General features: G+C 40.2%; 1 protein-coding gene across 2 annotated transcripts in view; it reads right to left on the bottom strand.

The window, feature by feature from the left end:
* Positions 1-7,936: 7,936 nt before the first annotated feature.
* The window catches only part of LOC119845952 (ADP-ribosylation factor-like protein 8B), a 50,807-nt gene continuing 38,039 nt past the window's right edge, over positions 7,937-20,704 (bottom strand). Inside the window, exons 3-7 of one of the 2 annotated variants that reach the window (XM_038378967.2) lie at positions 18,773-18,846; positions 15,309-15,402; positions 13,314-13,381; positions 10,919-10,989; positions 7,937-9,866 (exon numbers count right to left, since the gene is read on the bottom strand). In XM_038378967.2, the coding sequence (XP_038234895.1) occupies positions 9,817-9,866; positions 10,919-10,989; positions 13,314-13,381; positions 15,309-15,402; positions 18,773-18,846 (357 nt within the window). In that variant the 3' untranslated portion in view covers positions 7,937-9,816. The remainder of the gene's footprint in view (positions 9,867-10,918; positions 10,990-13,313; positions 13,382-15,308; positions 15,403-18,772; positions 18,847-20,704) is intronic. The other variant, XM_038378976.2, reaches the window with a different exon arrangement.

Below are 20,704 nucleotides of genomic sequence, written 5' to 3'. Positions count from 1 at the left end.
ATTTGTTAGTCTCTAAGGTGCCACAAGTACTCCTTTTCTTTTTGCAAATACAGACTAACACAGCTGCTACTCTGAAACCTACAAATGTAAGGAATCCCAGTGCTTATCTAAGATTTATGTTGTTTTAAATAAATTTATTTTGTTGCAATATCTTAAATTTGACTCAGGGTCTTTCAGCACAAAGGTAATGGCAAATCCCAGTATTAATCACAAGAAGGAGAAAGATGAAGGTAAATCAATTGGTGGCATATAGAACAAGTGAATGATTCTGGCCAACCAGTTCATCTTTATTGCACTCAGCCTTTCTATCCTGGAAATATATTGATATAGCATCTGTCCTCAACTCCGATTTCGCAATCAAGAGCAGGTTGCAGTTTGTTTTACATAACTACTACATTTTGGCTGTGAAGTATAATCTAAATATCTTAGTTTATCTTTCTCCCTCTAAGGATCATAAGGCACATAATACATCGCTTGGGACAAATTCCAGGGGCGGCATTCCGGTCACTCTTTTTTTTTTTTTTTTTTGCTTGGGCAGTTACGCTCTCGGAGCTTGGGGTGGCAAATTTTTTGCTTGGGCCTGCAAAAAACCTAGAGCCGGCCCTGAGAGTGTGAGGCTACATTAACAACGAGTTAACCCTTGAGGGCTCAGCTAACTGCTAGTTCATCATTTAGCAGTAAGGCATTCCCTGGGAAATATCCCACCCTCTGACTCTACCACCTCAACCAAGCTTCACAATCATCATCACTGTGTACAGTATTAAATTGTTTGTTTAAAACTTATACTGTGTGTGTGTATAGTCTTTTGTCTGGCAAAAAAAAAATTTCCCTGGAACCTACCCTCCCCCCATTTACATTAATTCTTATGAGGAAACTGGATTCACTTAACATCATTTTGCTTAAAGTCGCATTTTTCACGAACATAACTACAACATTAAGTAAGGCGAAAAGGAGTACTTGTGGCACCTTAGAGACTAACAAATTTGAGACTAACACGGCTGCTACTCTGAAACCTGTCATTAAGTAAGGAGTTACTGTATGTGAAATTGCCTGATAGAAACCAAACATTTATAAAAATGATTTGATCTTGGTTGATGAAACCTATGTAAATACCTTTTCAATACCAGATGATAATATGATTACACTACCAGAACAAAAAAGGCACATGCAAAACAAACTCATGTTTTGGTTTTCTAGCTTAGAGCTTTATCTTGGAAACTTTAATGGGACTACTTATGAGTAAGATCTACAGGATCAAGCCCTTTTAAAAAAATCATCTGGCCCCATGCAAATAATAATTAATAATACCTAGCACTTGTATAGCACTTTTTATCTGTAGATCTCAAAGCACTTTACAATATCATGTACCCCTATTTTACGGATGAGGAAACCGAGGCACAGAGAAGTGCAGTGATTTGCCCTAGGTCTTTCAGCAGTAGCAAACTGAACAGAAGGTATCCTGAGTCCCACTCTAATGTCCTACCCATTAGGCATTAGTGCTTCCCTAATGGATATTATTTCCATTCTTAGGGAAAACCATACAGCAGGCTTGGATAGTCAGATGCTTAAGGCCTCTTGGCTGTGGATCACTAGGCATTTGCAGGACTGCTCAGCTTTTATCAAAGCAATGTGTGCACTGGGCTGTGGAATGGCTTGTAGGTTCTTATCCTAGACTGGACAAAACAGTCATACTGAACCTACTCAAACTGAACTTGAATGTCCACTTGAGCAGTGAGATGAAAGTTTGCACAGTGGTGGATTTCACAAATCCTGTTGAACATTCTTCCTTCATCAGATTGGATAGCCGCTTGCATTTTCCTCAGTTAGGGTCCCTTGTCCCCTCCCACCATCACCCTTTGTGCCCAAACAAACCCTGGGGCCCCTACTAACTATTGTTTTCTTCAGCGATGCCTGGTGTCCCCCTCTCACTTCCCTATGGGTCTTTGGAGTGGGTTGCCTGTTGCTGATGGCCCATTATGCTCAGGAAGCACCAGACACTGTTCAAGTGTTGCCTAATCTAGTAGTAGTATTTCAGATATCGGGGGGGGGGGAGGGTAAGCCTCAGCTTCCATAGTCAAAGGATTGTGTGATAATCTCAGTCTTTTCTTTTCTTTCTTTTCTAAAGTAAGCTTCTAGCTCTCTTGGTTGAAGAGAGAGGCTTAAAAATGTGACTCCCAAAGGCTCAAATGAAAAGAACCCCAAAGGTACTACTTTTAAAGCTCTCCTGATTTTTAAGCCAATCTCCAGATCTTTGGTGATAATGGGGGATGACTCATGATGTTTGAATGCTTGGGTTGGCAATACTAAGGTTCCCTCAGTACCAATGGTCTTGGGGGGAACTGGTGAGCAGGAAGTGACCTGATCCCAGCCCTCTCGGGGCAGCAGGACAGAGAAGCACTGTGCTGCACTGTGTGTTGCTTCTGGTCCCTGACTGGATGACTCTAAAAGCCATATAACTTTCAGAAATAAGTATGTGTGACATGTCCTGTAGGAGTATAGGACCATATTAGACATGGGTGAACCATAGTTTTAAACTGAGTTTGGATCTTAGCATGAGTGATAGGCCCAAAGCATGTGATGAAAAAGATTTTTACCAGGAATAATTCTTCTAAAATTAAAGGCAGAAACCCATATTTGCTGGATGCTATTTATTACTTCCCAGCATCCAAACAAATGCTAAAGCTTTATGCTACAAATAAGAAGACAGGGACCCTTGTTCCAAAGAGCTTACAATCTTATTTCAGACATGATGGAATGAAGAAAGTATCAAGATAGCAGAAAGGGATTGTGGGAGGATGGACAGAAAATACTGCAAAGAGATCGCATGGTTACTCAACAAAGCTTGGAGTTTAATATGGTAGAACAGAAAATGTTGTTTTCCTTTGTTTTTGTTTAAATAAATGTCTTTACTGAATCATTTCTTATAAGCATTGTTATAGAAGTGGGTCTGTAAAGATACAAAACCTGGGGCCTGATCAAGTCCAAAATCTTTATTGCATTATGTATGGCAATTCTTTAAACCTCCTCAAGAAAAGTCTTCTACTGTAATACTCTAAGTACAACTACTAAATATAATTAAAACTAGGCAAAATAAATATCAATACACTGCTTTGTGCAGTAAGAAAATTACTCCTGCTGAGCACTAATCTTTAATCCATTGTATAAAGAAATTGATTTTTTAATTTACAGTTTCAGTGAAACTGATATTCCAGAAAAAGCCTTATGCTCAGTCTTTCATTAGATTCTGACTCTTTGTTTCTTTGTACTTTGAATCTTTCTTTCACAGTAGTCTTAATTGGAAATCCTTTTCTACAAGTTCCAGTAGTATTTTATTAGTGCTTCCCTCTTTTATGGTATATTTAAGATGAACTGAACTGCAGCTTTTAAACTTTATTTTTGATCCAGTTAGGCCAGTGTAACAATTCCGGTTTTGGCCACCTATGAGAACCCAATAATATACATCAGTAAGAAAAGCCTTAGGCAAACAAAACTCTTTTGAAGTATAATTCCCCAGGAAGAAAGGACTCCTAATTCTCAGAATTCTTCATCTTTTCCCTGAATTTTCAGAGATGTGTGTGACCCCACTTGGGATATATTTTCTGATGATTACACACATGCACACTCAGGCAAAAAAGGGCATGATGATTCTGCTGCATTTTTTGCTGGAAAAAATTATTACAAGGAGCAGCGTAACAGCAAATAAAGTGTAAATGGGGGTTAGATTAACTCTTGGATTTCTTTAGAGATGCCTTGATGGTGCAGGAAAAGGCACAAGCATGTTGCAATTTATTTTGCCATTAGTGTGCCAACAGGTCCTCAAAAGAATGGATCTGGTTCCAGTACCAGATACTCTGCTGTCTACTGTTGGTTAAATGCTGCTTTCTTGCAACATTAAGAATGCTATTCGGCCTGCACTTATGAGCCAGTCATCTCTAATTTTTGCATAATTGATACAAGTGAGGCATGCAGTGTGGCTTTATCAAGTGTGTGAAAAATGGCTGTATATTACGTGCGACTTGGAGACCTTTCCAGTTACATGGGAAAGGGGAGCAGGAGGGATAGAGCACATCATGGAAAGTTTGAGGAACTGGTTAAAAGGATTGGAACAGGTCACATAATTTCACTCTTCCATAATGTGAGCACACTGAAGATGGGCATGTTAACTTTTGTCTATTTGATCATAGGGTCATTTTAAACAGTAGATAGACTACTAGCAACTGTCGTGTGTAAAAGGTGACATTATACACTGGTATTTGCTTGTAGGAAACACAAGGAAGACTCACAAATTGTAGATTAATAATTTCACCTTCTCCATATTAACTGAAAAGTATCATTCCATGCCCAAGTATGGATGTTTGCGTAAATGGTGGCTTCATTTATTCTTTCCTGTATTCAGAGAACTAAACTAAACCCCATAGCCCAAGCTCATGATTTCTGAGGCTTCAGAAACCCAAATACTCTGGGCCATAAACACTAAGAAAGCCTTGGCATATAGGGGAAAATCAAATGCTTTCTTATTATTTGTGTTCTCAGAGAGCCCTGTATATGGGCAAGGACCCCATTGTCCTAAAGTCTATGTGGGTTTTAGCTCATGCAGTAGAGGCTCATGCACTAAGCTTCAAAGATTCCACGTTCGATCCCACCTGCCGATGACCGGAGTCTATATTACAAGTGTTATTAATCTCTCTCTAAATGGTCTTAGTGCCACTAGATGGGACAGAGCACCACATCCAGGAGGTGTGGGGGTTACATTAGTTTTGCAAGCCAGTCCATTAACAGGTATACATTTGACATATACCCATTCATTTGCCTAGTTACTCCATGACTGAGAAGGCAATTGAGCATCAAAGGGCCAAATTACCTCCCTTTTATCCACAAGGAAGTCCTCCATACACCAGAGGAATTCCGTCATAATCACAGCACCATCTCCTCCCACAATTTCTGTGTGTCCAGGGTCCATGTGGGATGGGGAGTGGAAGGAGAGTAGGTGCATCGAGGGGATGTATGTCACTCCCCACCCACCTCCAGCCCTAGAGATATTACCCAGAATGAAAGTACAGTCCTAGAGGGCTGCTACTGCTGTCAGGATGAGTCCCTTTTAGAATGACTCCACTGGGGTGGCACTATCAGGAAGCTAGGGGAGGAGGAAAGGCAGGGGGCAGAGGAACAAGACCACTGCATCCCTGGTCCTACTTTCTTGGGATTCGCATCAGCCCTTTTTCCAAAGGGGGACAAACCCCTCCTCTCAACTGTACGAGGAAGATGCTTAATTAGGGATTGAGTCTCCTGATTTTTAACATAGGAGGGAGCAACCTGACCCAATGGATGGAGTATCATTTGTGCTTGGACTACCATGCAATGCCAGTCCCTTGGCTCAACAGAGCTCTGATATACAGTCAGCACAAATCCAGTGAAGTGCTGCCAATATTGTCAAAAGGAGATTCCCACAATTCCCTTCCTTTAACCAAGAACAGAAGCCTGCATACCAGAACTGTATGTGTCTGCACATAGAATGGACGAGGAATTGAAGAAGTTTATTAACATGTTTTCCACTTAAACAAAAACACTCTCCACTTCATCTGCATGTAACAATAACCAAGGAATGAGATTACACAGCTTGGCCAACACACTTATAATAAGTGCACTTCACTGTAAACATTTATACTTTGCTCCTGAAAAGTATACTGAGAGTATTGCTAGCATCACATGGCGCTCAGCTTGTGCAACTGGAAGAGAGATGAGTTATGTTCTTCTGGGGCCATATTTGGAAGCTACCTACCATTTGGTGCAATCTGGTCCAGTCCAGTGGCCAAAAAAACTTTTCCAAATGTTTGTACGAGTCCCAGGAATCAACTGTCTCTGCTAGGGATGATTAAGCAACATTGAGAGAAAGAGTGAACTCCCCTCAGAGATAGGGAAATCACTTGACTCTCGTCAGTTCACTGGTAGACTCACCAGCTCACTCCAGCACATCACGCCAAAAGCCTCATTTGGAACGTGGAATCGTCCAGAGCAGAAGTTCTCCGACACTGGTCTGAGAGCCTCTGGTGTCCATGGAAATATGGCTGGTCACACAGACTTGGCTCTCTTTCTCATTAATGCATCTCATCAATTCATTTCTCATTGCATTGAAAGACATACCTGTATGCTGAAAACTCTCCTAATATTAATGTACAATATAAGAAATTGCTGTAATTATCACAGGCATGCTATGTGATTGCAAATGAGAGAAGAGGTGAAAAAGTTTGAAAACCTATAAACCAGGGAAACACAATTTCCACATTGCAGCTAAAATAAGCCTTATTTGCTGCTGTTTATTGGATAACTGCCCCCTGGCATCACTGGAAAGACTTATACCTTACTATATTGTTTTGGGAGTTAGTTAATTTATTTGGCCACTTATACATGAACCCAGTACTTGTCCTACAGACTTGCTATGAAGACCACTAAGAGCTGGTTAGGACACACTGTACTGGAGTATATAACAAAGCTATTCAGTTTACTATTCTGCCTAGGTGACTGAAGTACCAGCATTTTACAAAATGACTTGTTCAGAAACAAATTATTTATTAGTCACTGTTCTCTGCTGCAATTGTGCAGGGTTGTTTCATGTGCCTGGTAACTTGACTTTCCTTTGTTTCCCCCCCTCTCCCCCATACCATTTAACTACAATTGTATGTTCTAAGTTTACAGAATTTCTTTATACAATATATACAAACAAAATGTGCCTAAGTCACTTTTGTGCTCCCTGCATGCTGAGCTGTTCAGGGCCCTGCCCAGCCCCTAGTATAAGTTAGAGCAGCTTGGAGGCTACTCAAACTCAGTAAGCTTCTCATTGTGAGTCTCTTGTGAGGTCAAGGAAGCAGTGAGTAGCCACAGAGCTCTGCATTGTAGCCTGCCCCTGAAAGACACTAATATGGCTCTCACACCAGGTGCTGGGGCTGCGGGTTTGTATAGCACTAACACCAGCTCAGTACTGGTTGGGGTGGGTACTCTCAGGAAGCTGTTTGAAATCCCTTTCAAGTCTTTTATTTTGCACCCTTATGTCTTATTATCTAGTCTCTCTGATCTTGTATGTTTGTGTATAGCTTCAGAAACAGGATGATGCCAATTTCTACACTCAGATGCACCCTATCTCCCTAGCCCTGCTATTGTGTGTGAGGGTAAAAGCCCATCTACAGTTAAGTCCACTTTGAAAAGTTATCCTTAAGGAAGAAAAATGGACAGGATATTTTGAATGGGGACAGCAAGGCCAGTGTCTGCACTGTGCTGGCTGAAGCTTAAAAACAGGTTCACGCAGTAGGGAGGAAGGGAAGGAATTCAGTAGATGCTGTATAATGAGACATTCTTAATAATCAAATCCCTCATTCACATCACCTGCTCTCTGAGATTCATTCAGCTGGCTGAAAACATAAGCCTGTTCCCTCTAAAGAGCCTTGACTCCAGCTTGCGAATGAGGATGTGTGCTGCACATAATAAGCATGCTACTTAGTTTCTCTGAGTAAAGAAATGAGAACCAACCACAAGTAGGGGGAAGGTGGAAAGTAAGTGCTGCCTCTCCTTACCTCTGTTACTTACATAGGTCGGCAGCTGCTGCTGCCACCAATTGTCAAGCAAGCAAAGAATCCAGTGGGGCAACCACACCCAAGCCTTCTGCAGTGAAGTGGTTGAAATGTCTCCAAACTATGAGTGGAACAGCAGGGATTGATACACACCCCTGGAACTCCCCATGCAGAAGCAGTAGCATAGTACGTTCTCAGGGAGCTATCCCCTAGTGACAAGCAACATAGTCCTGGTAGTGATGGAGACCTTTGGCGTGGATGCGGCTCGCTTTGTGGTATGCACAACATGATTCTGGGATGTGCTGAGGTTCTGCCTCCAGGGCCAACAGCAGCAGCAGTAGCCCCACCCCTTAAAAAGACAAACTAAGCATGGCTGGTAATCATTGTTCAAGATTTATTAGTTTTGTCACTAGTGCTGGTTTTCAAAATACCAAAGGCAATTAGACTACTAGACTACAGTTACTTGTCCAAGTTTGGAATCCAGGTTGTTTATAAGAAAACAAAAATACCCCAGCCCAAGACACTTGCATTTTTGTTTTTCCTGTTCAAAGCTGTAAAGTGGCCACATTATTTTCTTTTAACTGCTAGACAAAATGGTTTCCAGACTGTGACTTTGCATGCAAATACCAGCATGCTGCAAACATTTACAAACAAGCTATATGCCCCTGAAAATAGGGGGTTTGACAGAAGAGCCAATCTTGATTGCAGTGGCAATGGTAGACAGTAAAATAAGATTCCATCAGCTTTGTTTAGCATGGTACTGGGAGTGACTCACTAAAACTACATCCAAAAAGCATCTTCAAACTGAAGCTGCATCAAAATTATTATCATTTATATCATTTGTACATATAATGTTTAAGTAGTGCTCAAACATGTAACAACTTTGTTGATTGCTGTAGCCATCTCTCCACATGCCATCTTTAGACCAGTAAACCCAATAGCTTTTCTCCATGCTGCACCTGCAAACATCTAAAGGAAAGACTTAGCCCTTGGTCAGCTTTCTTGGTTACCTCTGAAGGTCTACTCACTATTTGCGCCTTAAAGTTCCATTAATAGAATCATATTGATCTGTGTACATATGAAACAGGTTCCATAAGAATGCATTTCAGGGCAGGGGGATATCGCTAATGTATGGGATTGAAGAATAATAAGGTACATACAGTAATATAAAAAGAATTAACTGCTTCTTTAGCCTGTTGGCAAAGGAGCAAATCCTAATCCCAGTACAGAGCCCAAGTAACTAGGCTGTGGGCTGGAGAGTTCTGCAGGGGCCAGGGAGGGAAAGAATATTCCACTTATAGGCCACACAACAGCACTAGAACCACTTGGAGTGCTACTGCAGCCTCAGGGAGGAAATGGCCAATAGATCACAGGGTGTGGAGAGTAGAATGGCTAGTCAATCTGTGCAGTCATAGATCCATGCACTCTGGCCTACTCCTCTATATGTTGGTGCTGATGGGCAGCTATTGTAGGAATCTAATACATCTACCTCCCTGCATGAAGCCAAGCATCCTGTTCCACCCACGCAGTGGGACATCACATCACTTTCACTGAAGTCACACACTCCATGTCAGCTAGTAGAGCATGGAGTGGGATTTGCTACAACATGGAGAAAGTGATTTTTTTTTTTTTTTTACATAAAACAGACAAATGAATACGAGTCATTTATGCTTATGATGAGACTATGGTACCCGATTATAAATGTGCAAATTCTTAAACAGCTCTTTTCCACATCTGGCCATTTAAACAACGTTTTGATTGATACGTTCTTTTTTTAAAAAAGGACTATTTGACTATTCAAGAATAACTAACTCAGTATTGGCAATTGAAAATAGATATTAATAGCAACATAACCATAAATACTGTGCGCATATGTTTATACATCATCTCTGCAATACGCCTTACAATAAGACACACCAGTTTCTATTGTGCAGTTTATTCAGCTTCATATTTAAAAAAATTACTAAACAGTTGACAATTCACATGCATAAACTCAAAACATTCCAGCTCAGAAAAAGTATTGATTTTTTTCAGTTTTATATTAAGGCTTTTAGGACAGACAGACAGACATTCTGGATGTATGTATGTTTGTTTTTTAAAGGCCATAATTGACTGAAATTTTACATTTGTTAACAAATCTAGTGAAAGTGAGTCCGGATAGTATTTAGTTTCATTCCTTATCTTTTCAATAGCGTATAGCAGATGGGGACCAGTGAGATTTGGAAAGAAAAGTTATCTTCAGCAAAAGTTTTCTTCAACAATGCCTTGATTTGGAGTGCTGAATAAGCCACTGTAATGTTATGTCTGCAAGGACAGATAAAAAACAAATAATCTGTGAAGGGACATGAGAATGCTAGAAGTCGTTACAATAAAAAAAACAGAAGCCTCACATTTGACTTTATATCCATTTCAAAAGAGTGGGGAGAGAAGAAAATTTCTGCAGTCTGCCTCAATTTGTCATCAAGCTTTTGTTGTTGGGGTATGTTTCAAGGCCAAGACCTTCACAGTTAGCTTACACTCTTGGGCACTTTACACGTGACCCATCCCCAGCTGTGATATGCTCAAGATGAGAGTTCCCAGTTTCCCCTATTTGTTTATCAGGCTCCATGGGAGGAGGGAGAGGGAGTACTGGGTTAGGGCATGGTAATGATTTCTATTGCTCTGCCAAGGACAAGGGATTACTTCTACTTGCCCTGCTCTTCTCCAGTTTTGTATAGGATAAAAGAGTCAAGCAGATCCTTTGCTGATATAAATCGATATAATTCCATTGGGTCAATGGGGCTCCACTGATTTACACCAGCTGAGGATCTGGCACTATTTTGCTAAAGAATGGAAAAACATCCAATATTTAAATAAGTGGTCTGGGAAATAGTGAACTCCTTAGCGCTTAGTTGGGATGTATTTGAACTCAAGGACATTCCAGTACAGAAGACAAAGCTTAAAAGTCTGCAGCAGCCCCTAGGGGAAACATCTACTTGACTGCTGCCTACAAGACAAGTATCCATCAGAAGTTTATTAAACAAGATAACATACTGATATCTTTCTATCCAGGAAATAACAGTCTGCAAGTATCACAAGTTGTATAATATATTTAGTTTATGTTTAAGATGCATCTTCAAGGCTTCAGTTAAACTAATTTATTGATCTTCTGCAAAACTACATGTCTTTCTAACTGACTAGTCTATTTGCTCCCTAAAATTTCTAGACTGTTCTGAAGGGTTGCTTTAATAGCAGGCTTGGGTCAAAACGTCTCCAGCTATAAAGCTGCCTAAGGGAGTTGGATGCTCACTCCCCATTAAAATCTCAATCATAATGTAAGTAGTGCACAGAAAGTATTGTTAAAATAACATGCTTACCTATGTTATCCTTTTCTTTACAGGAAATAGAATAGCAGCAGATTTCTCGGTCTTGAATAGCTGAAAGGTTTCTACAGACAGGAAATTCCATTAAGTAGTTTTATTACTCCACAAAACCAAACCCAAGCATTTTCCACACAATCCACTAAGTTACATGTTTGCAAATTTGTATTCAAAGGGCCAAACTCTAACCTCTGACATGCAACTTTAAAACTCCACTATTGCTTACAATAAGCGCATTTTTAAAGTGTTAAATATTTTAAGGGCTTCAAAGCCTTTCTGATTAAGCCAGGTTTAACAGAGAAAGATAGAAAAGAGTAAGCACCATATGTCTGAGACAATATTTCTTAGTAGTAACGAGGAAACAGTGTCGTGTCTTCAAAGGTAAACTTTCACCCTTTTGTATCAGAAACCAACGTTTTTATGAGTTTACAAGATTTTGCAACAACAGTATTCAAAGGAGCTCAACAGCAATCTTTGGAAGGTTCACAACACCATACGAAGTTTACTAGGTTAAGAACTAAGGTATCTAAGATTCCTGTATAAATGTGGATGCTGCCTGTGGCGAAAAAAAAAATCTGTATTTTAAATAATATTTTTAGTCTCTTTGAGGTACTTATATGGCCCCCAATATTTAGTGTCTGAGTGTATATTTATCCTCACAACACCCCATTTTACAGATGTGGAACTAAGGCACAGAGAGGTTAAGTGACTTGTCCAAGGTCACACAGGAAGTCTTTGGTAGAGCAGAGAATTGAACTCAGGTCCCCCGAGTCCCATCTTAGTGCCCTAACCACTGGACCATCCTTCCTCTCTGAATTCTTTTTCAAAAGGGATTGCATCCCACAAATGAAAAATGTGGTTTGATGCACAGAAACTTATTTAAGCAAAATTACTGCTGTATTGGCAGGGCCCTACCAAATTCAGGGTCCATTTTGGTCACTTTCATGGTCACTGGATTTTAAAATTAGTCAGTTTCACGGTTTCAGATGTTTACATCTGAAATTTCACAGTGTTGTAACCATGGGGATTCTGACCCAAAAGGGGCTTGCAGGACTAACACCCTCACTTCTCTGCTACCAATTGGGCTCAGAAGGCAGCAGCCTTGGAGCTTCCTGCAGCCTGGGTAGGTTTCTGGAGGTGGGTCTGATCTCCCCCATGTTGCTGTGAGCGTCCCAGTGGGGACTCCTAGCTGCTAGTCCTGGTGGGGCTGGGGAAGGATGGGACTTCCTCTTTCCTTGCATGGCTGCTCTCGGGGGGGGGGGGGGGGGGAGATCAGACCCAGTGGTGAGCTGGAGCCGCACGGATCTACTGTTGAATTTTGAAGCCAGTTTAGAACTGGTTGTTAAAGGGGTGGGAAAACTCCGGCCCGCTGGCCACATCTGCACCACAAGACCGTCCTCTCCAGCCCACCTGAGCTCTTGGCTGGGGAGGCTCCCCTGAGAATCCCGTTTTAATTTTTACTCACCCGGCGGCTCTCTGGGTCTTTGGCGGCACTTCGGCAGTGGGTCCTTCACTCGCTCCTCACCTTTGGCAGAGGGTCCTTCGTTGCCACCGAAGACCCGGAGCGACTGAAGGGCCTGCTGCTGAAGTCCCAGAGCAACTGAAGGAACTGGTTCTTCAGCTTTTGGCAGCTCATCACTGATCAGACCCACCCTGCTGTGGAGTTTCCTGCAGCTAGGGGAGGTACTCTGAGGTGGGTCTGATCTCCCCCTGGAAGCAGTCCCTGCAGGGGAAGAGGAAGTCCTGTCCCTCCCCAGCCCCGTTGGGACTAGCAGTTGGAATCCAGTGCATTCTAGGTGTCCTGAGCCCTGCCCTCTCCCCCTTCCTTCCAGTAGCTAGATTTCACTGGGGAGATCTGATTTCATGGTCCACGACCCATTTTTCATGGCCATGAATTTGTTTAGGTCCCTATGTATTGGACTTCTTTGTACAAAAGTAGATTTCCTTTACCCACCATAATAATTTAAGCAAGTTTCAGTAATCAAAAACTATGTACTTTGGTTGTATGCCAAAAATATTGAGTTGCTTAAGTTTACAGACAATAGTTTCAAATGACTCTCTTCCAACAACAGTCAAGCATAAAACTGTCATTACAATGCATCCTGGATAGCGTAAGAAGGAACATTACTCTTTAAATTAGTTGCATCTTCAGTGATGGGGGGGAAAAAAGATATCTGAAATAACTTTATACAACTGAAACTATCAGAAGGAAAGATTCAATACTGGTTTCCTCAGTTGTCAACCATTGCTATTTTAGATGCCAGTGCAGCTAAAAGTGGAGCATCTGAGAATGTAAAATAGAATCTGTCACTGTAGCACACTTCCAATGATTCTGCTTTTACACAACAGCGTTTCAGAATGCCCCAACTATTTAGATAGGCCAGCTACTTACAATTTCTCAATTAGCTGTTTTTCATCCAGTGCACCGGGAAGGTCTCTTTTATTTCCAAGGACTAGCACCTGTGAAATAATTCACATTCAAATTAATGACAGGTTTCAGAGTAGCAGCCATGTTAGTTTGTATTCGCAAAAAGAAAAGGAGTACTTGTGGCACCTTAGAGACTAACAAATTTATTTGAGCATTTTCCACTGAATGCGTCCGATGAAGTGAGCTGTAGCTCACGAAAGCTTATGCTCAAATAAATTTGTTGGTCTCTAAGGTGCCACAAGTATTCAAATTAATGTAAATTTCATGTAATTTTTTTTATTTTATTAATTATTTACTATCATAATTTCATTCTATTACCTTTAACACCTAAATATTTAAGACATGATGGCCTACATTCTCGAAAGCGACTAGTGATATTTGCATTCTAGATGGAACACACCTTAAAAGGGTCCGATTTTCACAAAGGGTTGAGCACTCACAGGCTGAAAATTACAACCTTTTAAGGTGCTTCAAGTTAGGCACACAAAAAGCAGCCAGTGCCATATTCCCTTCCTTTCCCCGTATCCCTTCCATGCAGAAGCAGTCATAGGAGCCTCCATTTAGAACTAGGTAAGAGATGTAAGAAAAAATAAAATAAAATAGATGCTTGTGCTCACAGAACTGCATAAAGAATACAAAGTGCACCATGTATAACTTAACACTGGATAAACATCCTGTATATTTTAATGGAAGACAAAATAAGTGATGGAGGGGTTTTTAAATCATGGTCACATTACTGTTTTAATGTATGTCACAACTGCAAGTAAAAGTCCAGATTAAAATTAAACAACACATTAAAATTCATCCATTGCCATCCTGGGGTTTACTATCTTACTATTATGCCAAGGAATAATTGCCGTAAATAAAGAGTAGTTCAATACTAGTTACTTGCAACAAACTAATAAGCAAAAACAACATACTATTGCAGCCTGAAAATTTAGGTGGACCCACAGAGTGTGATATAACAGCACACAAAAGGAAAAGAACTTCGTTATGCACTGCTAAAAATCTCATCCCTTTCAATCTCCTCATGCTCAGTAGGTAAGGGGCACAACAGTATGGGGAAATCTAATGAAAAACTGAAATAGGAGCTCCCTACTTTTTTGTCCCTGTCCTTGTAAATCCTGGCTGCAGTTCTACTTTCTCTTCCCTAGTTGACCGATCCAATAATATGCAGTGAGGTTACAGAGGGGGGTCTCGTATCTTTCTGTTGTAATAGTGGGTGGGATCAGAAATTTTGCCTGAATTCGTTCTGCAAATCTCAGCTTACTGCAATGATTTGGATGTCAGTTTACTGTCTACCTGTCTACTCCTTCTCATCCAGATCTCTTTTAGCTAGCATTTTCCTAGATCAATTACTGGACAGAACTGAAAGTAGCTGCCCATAGAAAATACGCAGGGGCGAAGCAATAGCTCTACATTCCTAATACTCTTTGTCCTGGGTCAGAGAACAATCTATTTTCCTTCCCAAAACATCATCTCTGTGGATGGGCCCCATGTCCTCTTTTGCTGATATCAGTATCCAGACAGAAGAATGATATAAGGCTGAGGATAACCTATTCTAAAATTGCAAATTATCTTTAACAAAACATTCAATTCCACCTCCTCAGTTACTTAATGGTGCTTCAAGCTCACACTATTCTTTGCCAAAAGTCAAGATCCTCCTTGAGGACAGATTAATTTTTGCATTCCTTTTTCTATTTACATTTTTTACTTTGCAGCCAACATCTTCCTTGACCTGTAGAAGCAGAGGACTATTTCATGCTTGAGTTCTGCTAACCAGCCTCTACAAAGACAAGTCTCATACATCTTAAGATATTGCTACTAATATCTAAATTCTAAAGTCTAAATTCACATGTGAACAATTAAGTAATTAAATAAATCCATTTATTCATGTCTGAATATCAATGACACCATAGCAGAACAATTACATAAATTCAAAAACTCAAAAACACTTACTGGAATTCCATGCAACTGTGGCTTGTCTATTAAGCTGTGTAGTTCATTTTTCGAAGCTTCTACTTTTTCTAAATCTGCTGCATCCACCATGTAACTAAAATGGGAAAATTGTCACTTGTACTTTTATCCATTACACATAGAAAACATTATTAAAAATATCTGAAATGTGTCCAATGCATCCACTGCTCCCCCACTGAGCAGATGATTTTTAAAATACCAATTTTTCCTATTTCATTGGGAATAAAGAAAAAAAGAAGAATTAAATACAGGTTGTGGGAAGACAGAACTTTCTGGAAAATGTAATTGATTGCATACAAAGGATGCTGGATGTGCAAAATATACCATATATGTGTGCCACGTCTTTTTACTGAATGACTTGTCAGATCCAAATATTGTTTAAAAAAAGATTTTTTTGGAGTAACCTTCTCAGTTGGCAGGAAATAGGCAGTATTACACTCCAAGCATAAGGAACCACCACCTATTAAACAATATTGGGCAAACGGATGTGAAGCATGTGCTCCTAGCAAATACATATGTGAGAGTCAAAATCTCCAGGAATAACTGAAGTGTAGGGAATAATCTTGTACAAGTGAGGGGACTGACTGGATAATTTAATAGATGATCTTCATCTAGGGCCTGATTTTTGGGCCTGGCCTTTTCACTAACATCAGTGGGATTTGGATCAGGTTCCTAAATTCTACAAGTGTATATCCTTCTAATGCTCCAATGTTATTTCCAATAGACCATTTGAGAGAAATTTTCTCCCAACCTCCAAAATCTGGCCATCAGTTTAACTCACTCCATATGACCAAGAATGACTGGGTTAAGAAAATGATCCCACTTTTACACAAAAGATAGTGTTAGTGACCAAGTAGATTTTTCTTGTTGAATTTTAGTATGATTATGGTATGATTTTGTCACAGTAAAATTAGGCAACGTTCAAGGAACAGTTATGGTAAAAATGTACAAAATCAGAGTATGGTCACGGCAACAAAAATTGCCTAACAATTTAACAAAGTATCACAGTGTAATGTTAACGCAATAATTTTCATTTCCTTGTCAAAGTAAACTATTTTGAAATTATATATGCACAGTGTGCAATCAATTTTCAAACAAAAATAATGAAAGCTATATTACTAAAAAGAATCAGGTATTTTTGTTAAGTCCCTTGTACAAACTGTTGCAATTTTGGTACAAGACGTTATTTTTTATGTGGTGTCTATTGACACCAAGCACATTTTTAATAGGATAAGGAGCATTTGGCATCAACATCGTTGACTGGTACTGCTAAATATCGCAGGGCAATTGCTGACAGAGCTGGGAATCTGGCCATCATGCTTCTTTAGAACTGGAAAACATCCTCTTTCTCAATACTTGAACTGCTCCACAGTAAGCCCAATCTTCTAAGTGCAGCAATTTTGTCTTCAAACAATGGTATATTTTCATTTTCTGTGCTTTCACAAACATCAAGGTGTTTTGCTTGATTTGGCTCAAATACACGGCATGCACGAAGAAAGCGGAAGCAGACTGCTGAAAGTGGGAGGTTGAGTCAGTGTCCATGTATGACACTGTTTTTTTTTTTTTTGGAGCTTTCCAAGAATGCTGTTTTTGCTGCTAGTGTTGGCAAGATTCAGAGCAGCTCTCTGCCCACAATGCAGGGTCTCCCACTTAATTTTTGACTTCATGAGCATGAACTGTGAGCTCTCCATAAGATGTAAGCATATTCATGATTTGGGGTGCAAACTCTTTTAGAGCCTGGAGTTCTTCAATAAATGCTGTGGATTGACAAGGATAACGATCTCTTGAAAACTTGAACTACTGCTATAACCATTCTCCTCTGTAAAAAATATGAAACATAATCCTCAGTGTGTCCAATGTGATAAAGAGCTGCATTGAACCAGCTGTTCCATATGGTTATTATGGGGGTTGGTAAGATGGAAGGACTTTGCGCTATTTCCATTAGAAACATGCAGAACTGGGCTTTTCTGGCAGGGCAGGCAGTGTTTCACAGCCACAACTAACTCATTTACTTTCAAAAGTATCTTCCTCCTCAGATTGCCCAGAAGGTTAAGCAAATGTGCCATGCATGTAAGATATACAGCATTTAAAAACAAAGGTTTCAAACCTCAGTCCCAAGCTTTTCCCATGTAGGTGGCATTATCGGTCACAAACTCAGTGATGGAATCGAACGGTATTGTGGATTTTTCAACAATTTCCCGTATTGCTTTGCTGACTGTTTTTAAATCAACTACTTCCAAAACTTTACAGTGTAACAAAAAAAACATCCAGCTTGCGTTCACCTGCATTATCACTGCTTGTGGGAATGGGATGGCAAGAATGTTAAGCACATACCTTTCTTCAGCATTGGTAGTTTCATCTGCCACAATGCTAATTCATTCATAGGACTGCAACTTTTCTTTTAAATTCTTCAAAATGTCAGTCAAACATTTTGGGGAGGTAAAACTTTCTAAGTTGATCTGCACTCGGTATAACACCTACTTTGCACTCTAAAAGCCTTCTCACAGTTTTGGATTGTCGAGCGTATTCAGGGGTATATTTGCAGCAGAGAAGACTTCTGTTAACTTGAACACTACATTTCTCCTGTAAAGCTGCTCTTCGGTCTTGGTATTAAACAGCTTTCTGCTTTTTTAAAATTTCTGTCTTCATCCATTTTTAATGCCTCTCATTTGTCCTTATTAGTTGCACTTCCAATATACTTATCACAGCCAGCCTTTCTCGTAAAATCAACAGGTACATTGCATGACATACAAAATAACTTTCCTCCACTTTCATGGAATGTTTTAGAGTACTGCTCTGGTTGCTACTTTGCTAATTTTTTCGTTTGCTGTTGTTCTCCTAGTCTAATTAATTAATTCAAATTAATCGCTATAACCCCTTCTTTTACAAGATGCATGACTCTTACTTGTGAAATTCAATGAAGGCCACATGGTGTAACATTCTTAGTTACTGTTGCTGGAAGACTGCATTCACCACCACTCATTTTGTTTACAATCAAACAAATGTTAGTAAGTTTATTTCAGTTTTTTTTCCATATACTTCTAGTTCTTACAAGTAAAAAAATTAAACAGTTTTACAGTGCATTTTAAGGCATTCTCGCAGCATCAAACTGAAACAAATGGCATAATTCACCGATTCTAGGACAGTGGTGACCTCTGTAACATAATCGTATCAACAAGTGTGGCTAATTCTTCTATTTTGGGGGCCAAAGACTAAATGTTGAAAAAAGCTACTCCATGTTTTAAAGCTTTTTTTGTTTTAAGGTTTAAAGCACTGTCTACCAAGTTAAATTCAATACATAACCATGATGGAAAGCAGGCAGTCACAGAAGAGGTAAATGATTGAGAAATATACCTGTAGGTGGAGGGGACTGAAAGTGGAAGTTGGCAATATTACAAAAAATATTTAAATCATTGATCTGTAAAGAGATACATGAAGATGCTTACACAACTGCATTGACTCCTCTGCAATAGCGCTCCCACATGCTTCGAAACCTCGGCTGTCCCCCAATGTCCCATACCTGGAGGGAAAAAAGGCTTTCGATGTTATTCTGAACATATCGTTAGCATGAACAGAGATTTAGAAATTAAAACAGAAGTCTTAAGTTAAATTTTAATGTCTATAAAGATGAAGTTGTTCATTCACATTAACAACGTTATGTGTGAGAGTAAGGAGACTGGAAGAAAGGATGCATTAGCCCGCCAATGACATGAAGGACAGACAGTAAAAAGTTGGGTGGGGCGGAGAACGAGCCAGTGTAATGATGGACTAAGCTGGCTACCTCTATTATCTCAATAGCTTTCACATTTGATCATTGACGAGACTTTTAAAGATATGAGGTCAAGACAATCAGAAGAAGAAAGAAAATGATAGTCAATTGCAAAGTTGGAGAACCACTCAATGATGAGACATATGACTAATCAGTTCACCACATGAAAAGAAAAGCTCAAATATACATACATTCTACTTAAAAGAGTTTAATGGGTTGAAAATAATCACTCAGGCCCCAATCCTGAAAACACTTATGCACATGCTTAACCGTAAGCATGCGAGTAGCCCCACTGACTTCAATGGAAGCAGAGGCTACTGGAGTTCTTTGAGATGTTTTGTCATTATGGGTGCTCCATGTCAGGTGTGTGCGCCCATGAACCTCTGATCGTAGATTTTTGGTAGCATTGTCTGAGTAGTCCATGCCCTGTACATTCTCATGCCCCAATCTGAGGGTATAACGGGGACACCAGACCCGATGCCACTTGAATCCCTTCTCCAAGATGAAATTCTGCCAGAAGCAAGGACTCTGAAGCAGATGGAAAGGAGGGTGGGTAGTGGAACATCAATAGGGACAAAACAGCTCAAAGAACTCCAGTTACTGTACAAGTAAGTAACCTCTCCTTCTTCTTTGAATAGTTGTCCCTATGGGTGCTCCACTTCAGGTGATTCTCAAGCAGTGTTCAAACTATGGGGACAGGTGCTGAGGAGTTCAATCTAGTACAGAAAGAACAGCTATTTGAAAGATTGCATCTGACCTGGAAGCATACACAATAGTGTAATGCTGCAAAAAGATGTGAATGGATGCCAAGGTGGCAGCTTTATCATAGTCTGTGATGGGAGTGTTCTTAAGCAGGGCGACAGAGGTGGGCTGCACCCTGATGAATGGGCAGCCATCCTAGAAGGGGCATCACACTCCAGAGACTTTTTAGCATGACATTATGCAAACTGAGATCCATTTTGATAGTCTTTAGGTGGAAACAGGGATTGCCTTCATTGTGTCCATGAAGGAGATAAAAAGCTTAAGAGAGGCCTTAAAGGGCTTCTTTCTTTGTAGGTAGACCATGAGAGCTCCAAAGCGTGAAGACTAACTTCTTCCCTAGAGTTGTGAGGTTTAGAATAGAAGACTGACAATTGAATGTCTTGGTTAATATGGAACCCTGAGGAGATCTTTGCCAGAAAATGAGGATGGGGGCATAGTCACTTTGTCCTGGTAAAATATCACATCGGATGGATCCTCCACAAGGGCTCCTAATCCACTATTCTCTTATGACCAAGGAGGTTTTGAAAAAGAAATAGAGGAGTGAATGTCTTTATGGGTTTTAGGATGGTCTCCTTAAGACACTGAGAATGAGATAAAGATCCCAAGGCACCATAGGGTCTCTGATGTGTGGGAAGAGGTTGGTGAAGCCCTTAATGAACCTAGACGTCATGGGATACACAAACACTGAAACCTCATCAACAGATAGGTGAACAGCTATAATAGCTGGTAGGTGGACTTTGATGGAGCTGAGTGACAAACCTGAGGTTTTTAAACTCAGCAAGTAGTCAAATATGTGACTGAGATGTGACTTGGAAGGAGATAATGCCTGCTGGATTGTCAAGGAGTG

Source organism: Dermochelys coriacea, chromosome 1, assembly GCF_009764565.3.
Source record: "Dermochelys coriacea isolate rDerCor1 chromosome 1, rDerCor1.pri.v4, whole genome shotgun sequence".
NCBI classification, from domain to species: Eukaryota; Metazoa; Chordata; order Testudines; family Dermochelyidae; genus Dermochelys; species Dermochelys coriacea.
The sequence above is the reverse complement of the archived record's forward strand: the minus strand, read 5'-3'. Positions and strand labels throughout refer to the sequence as shown.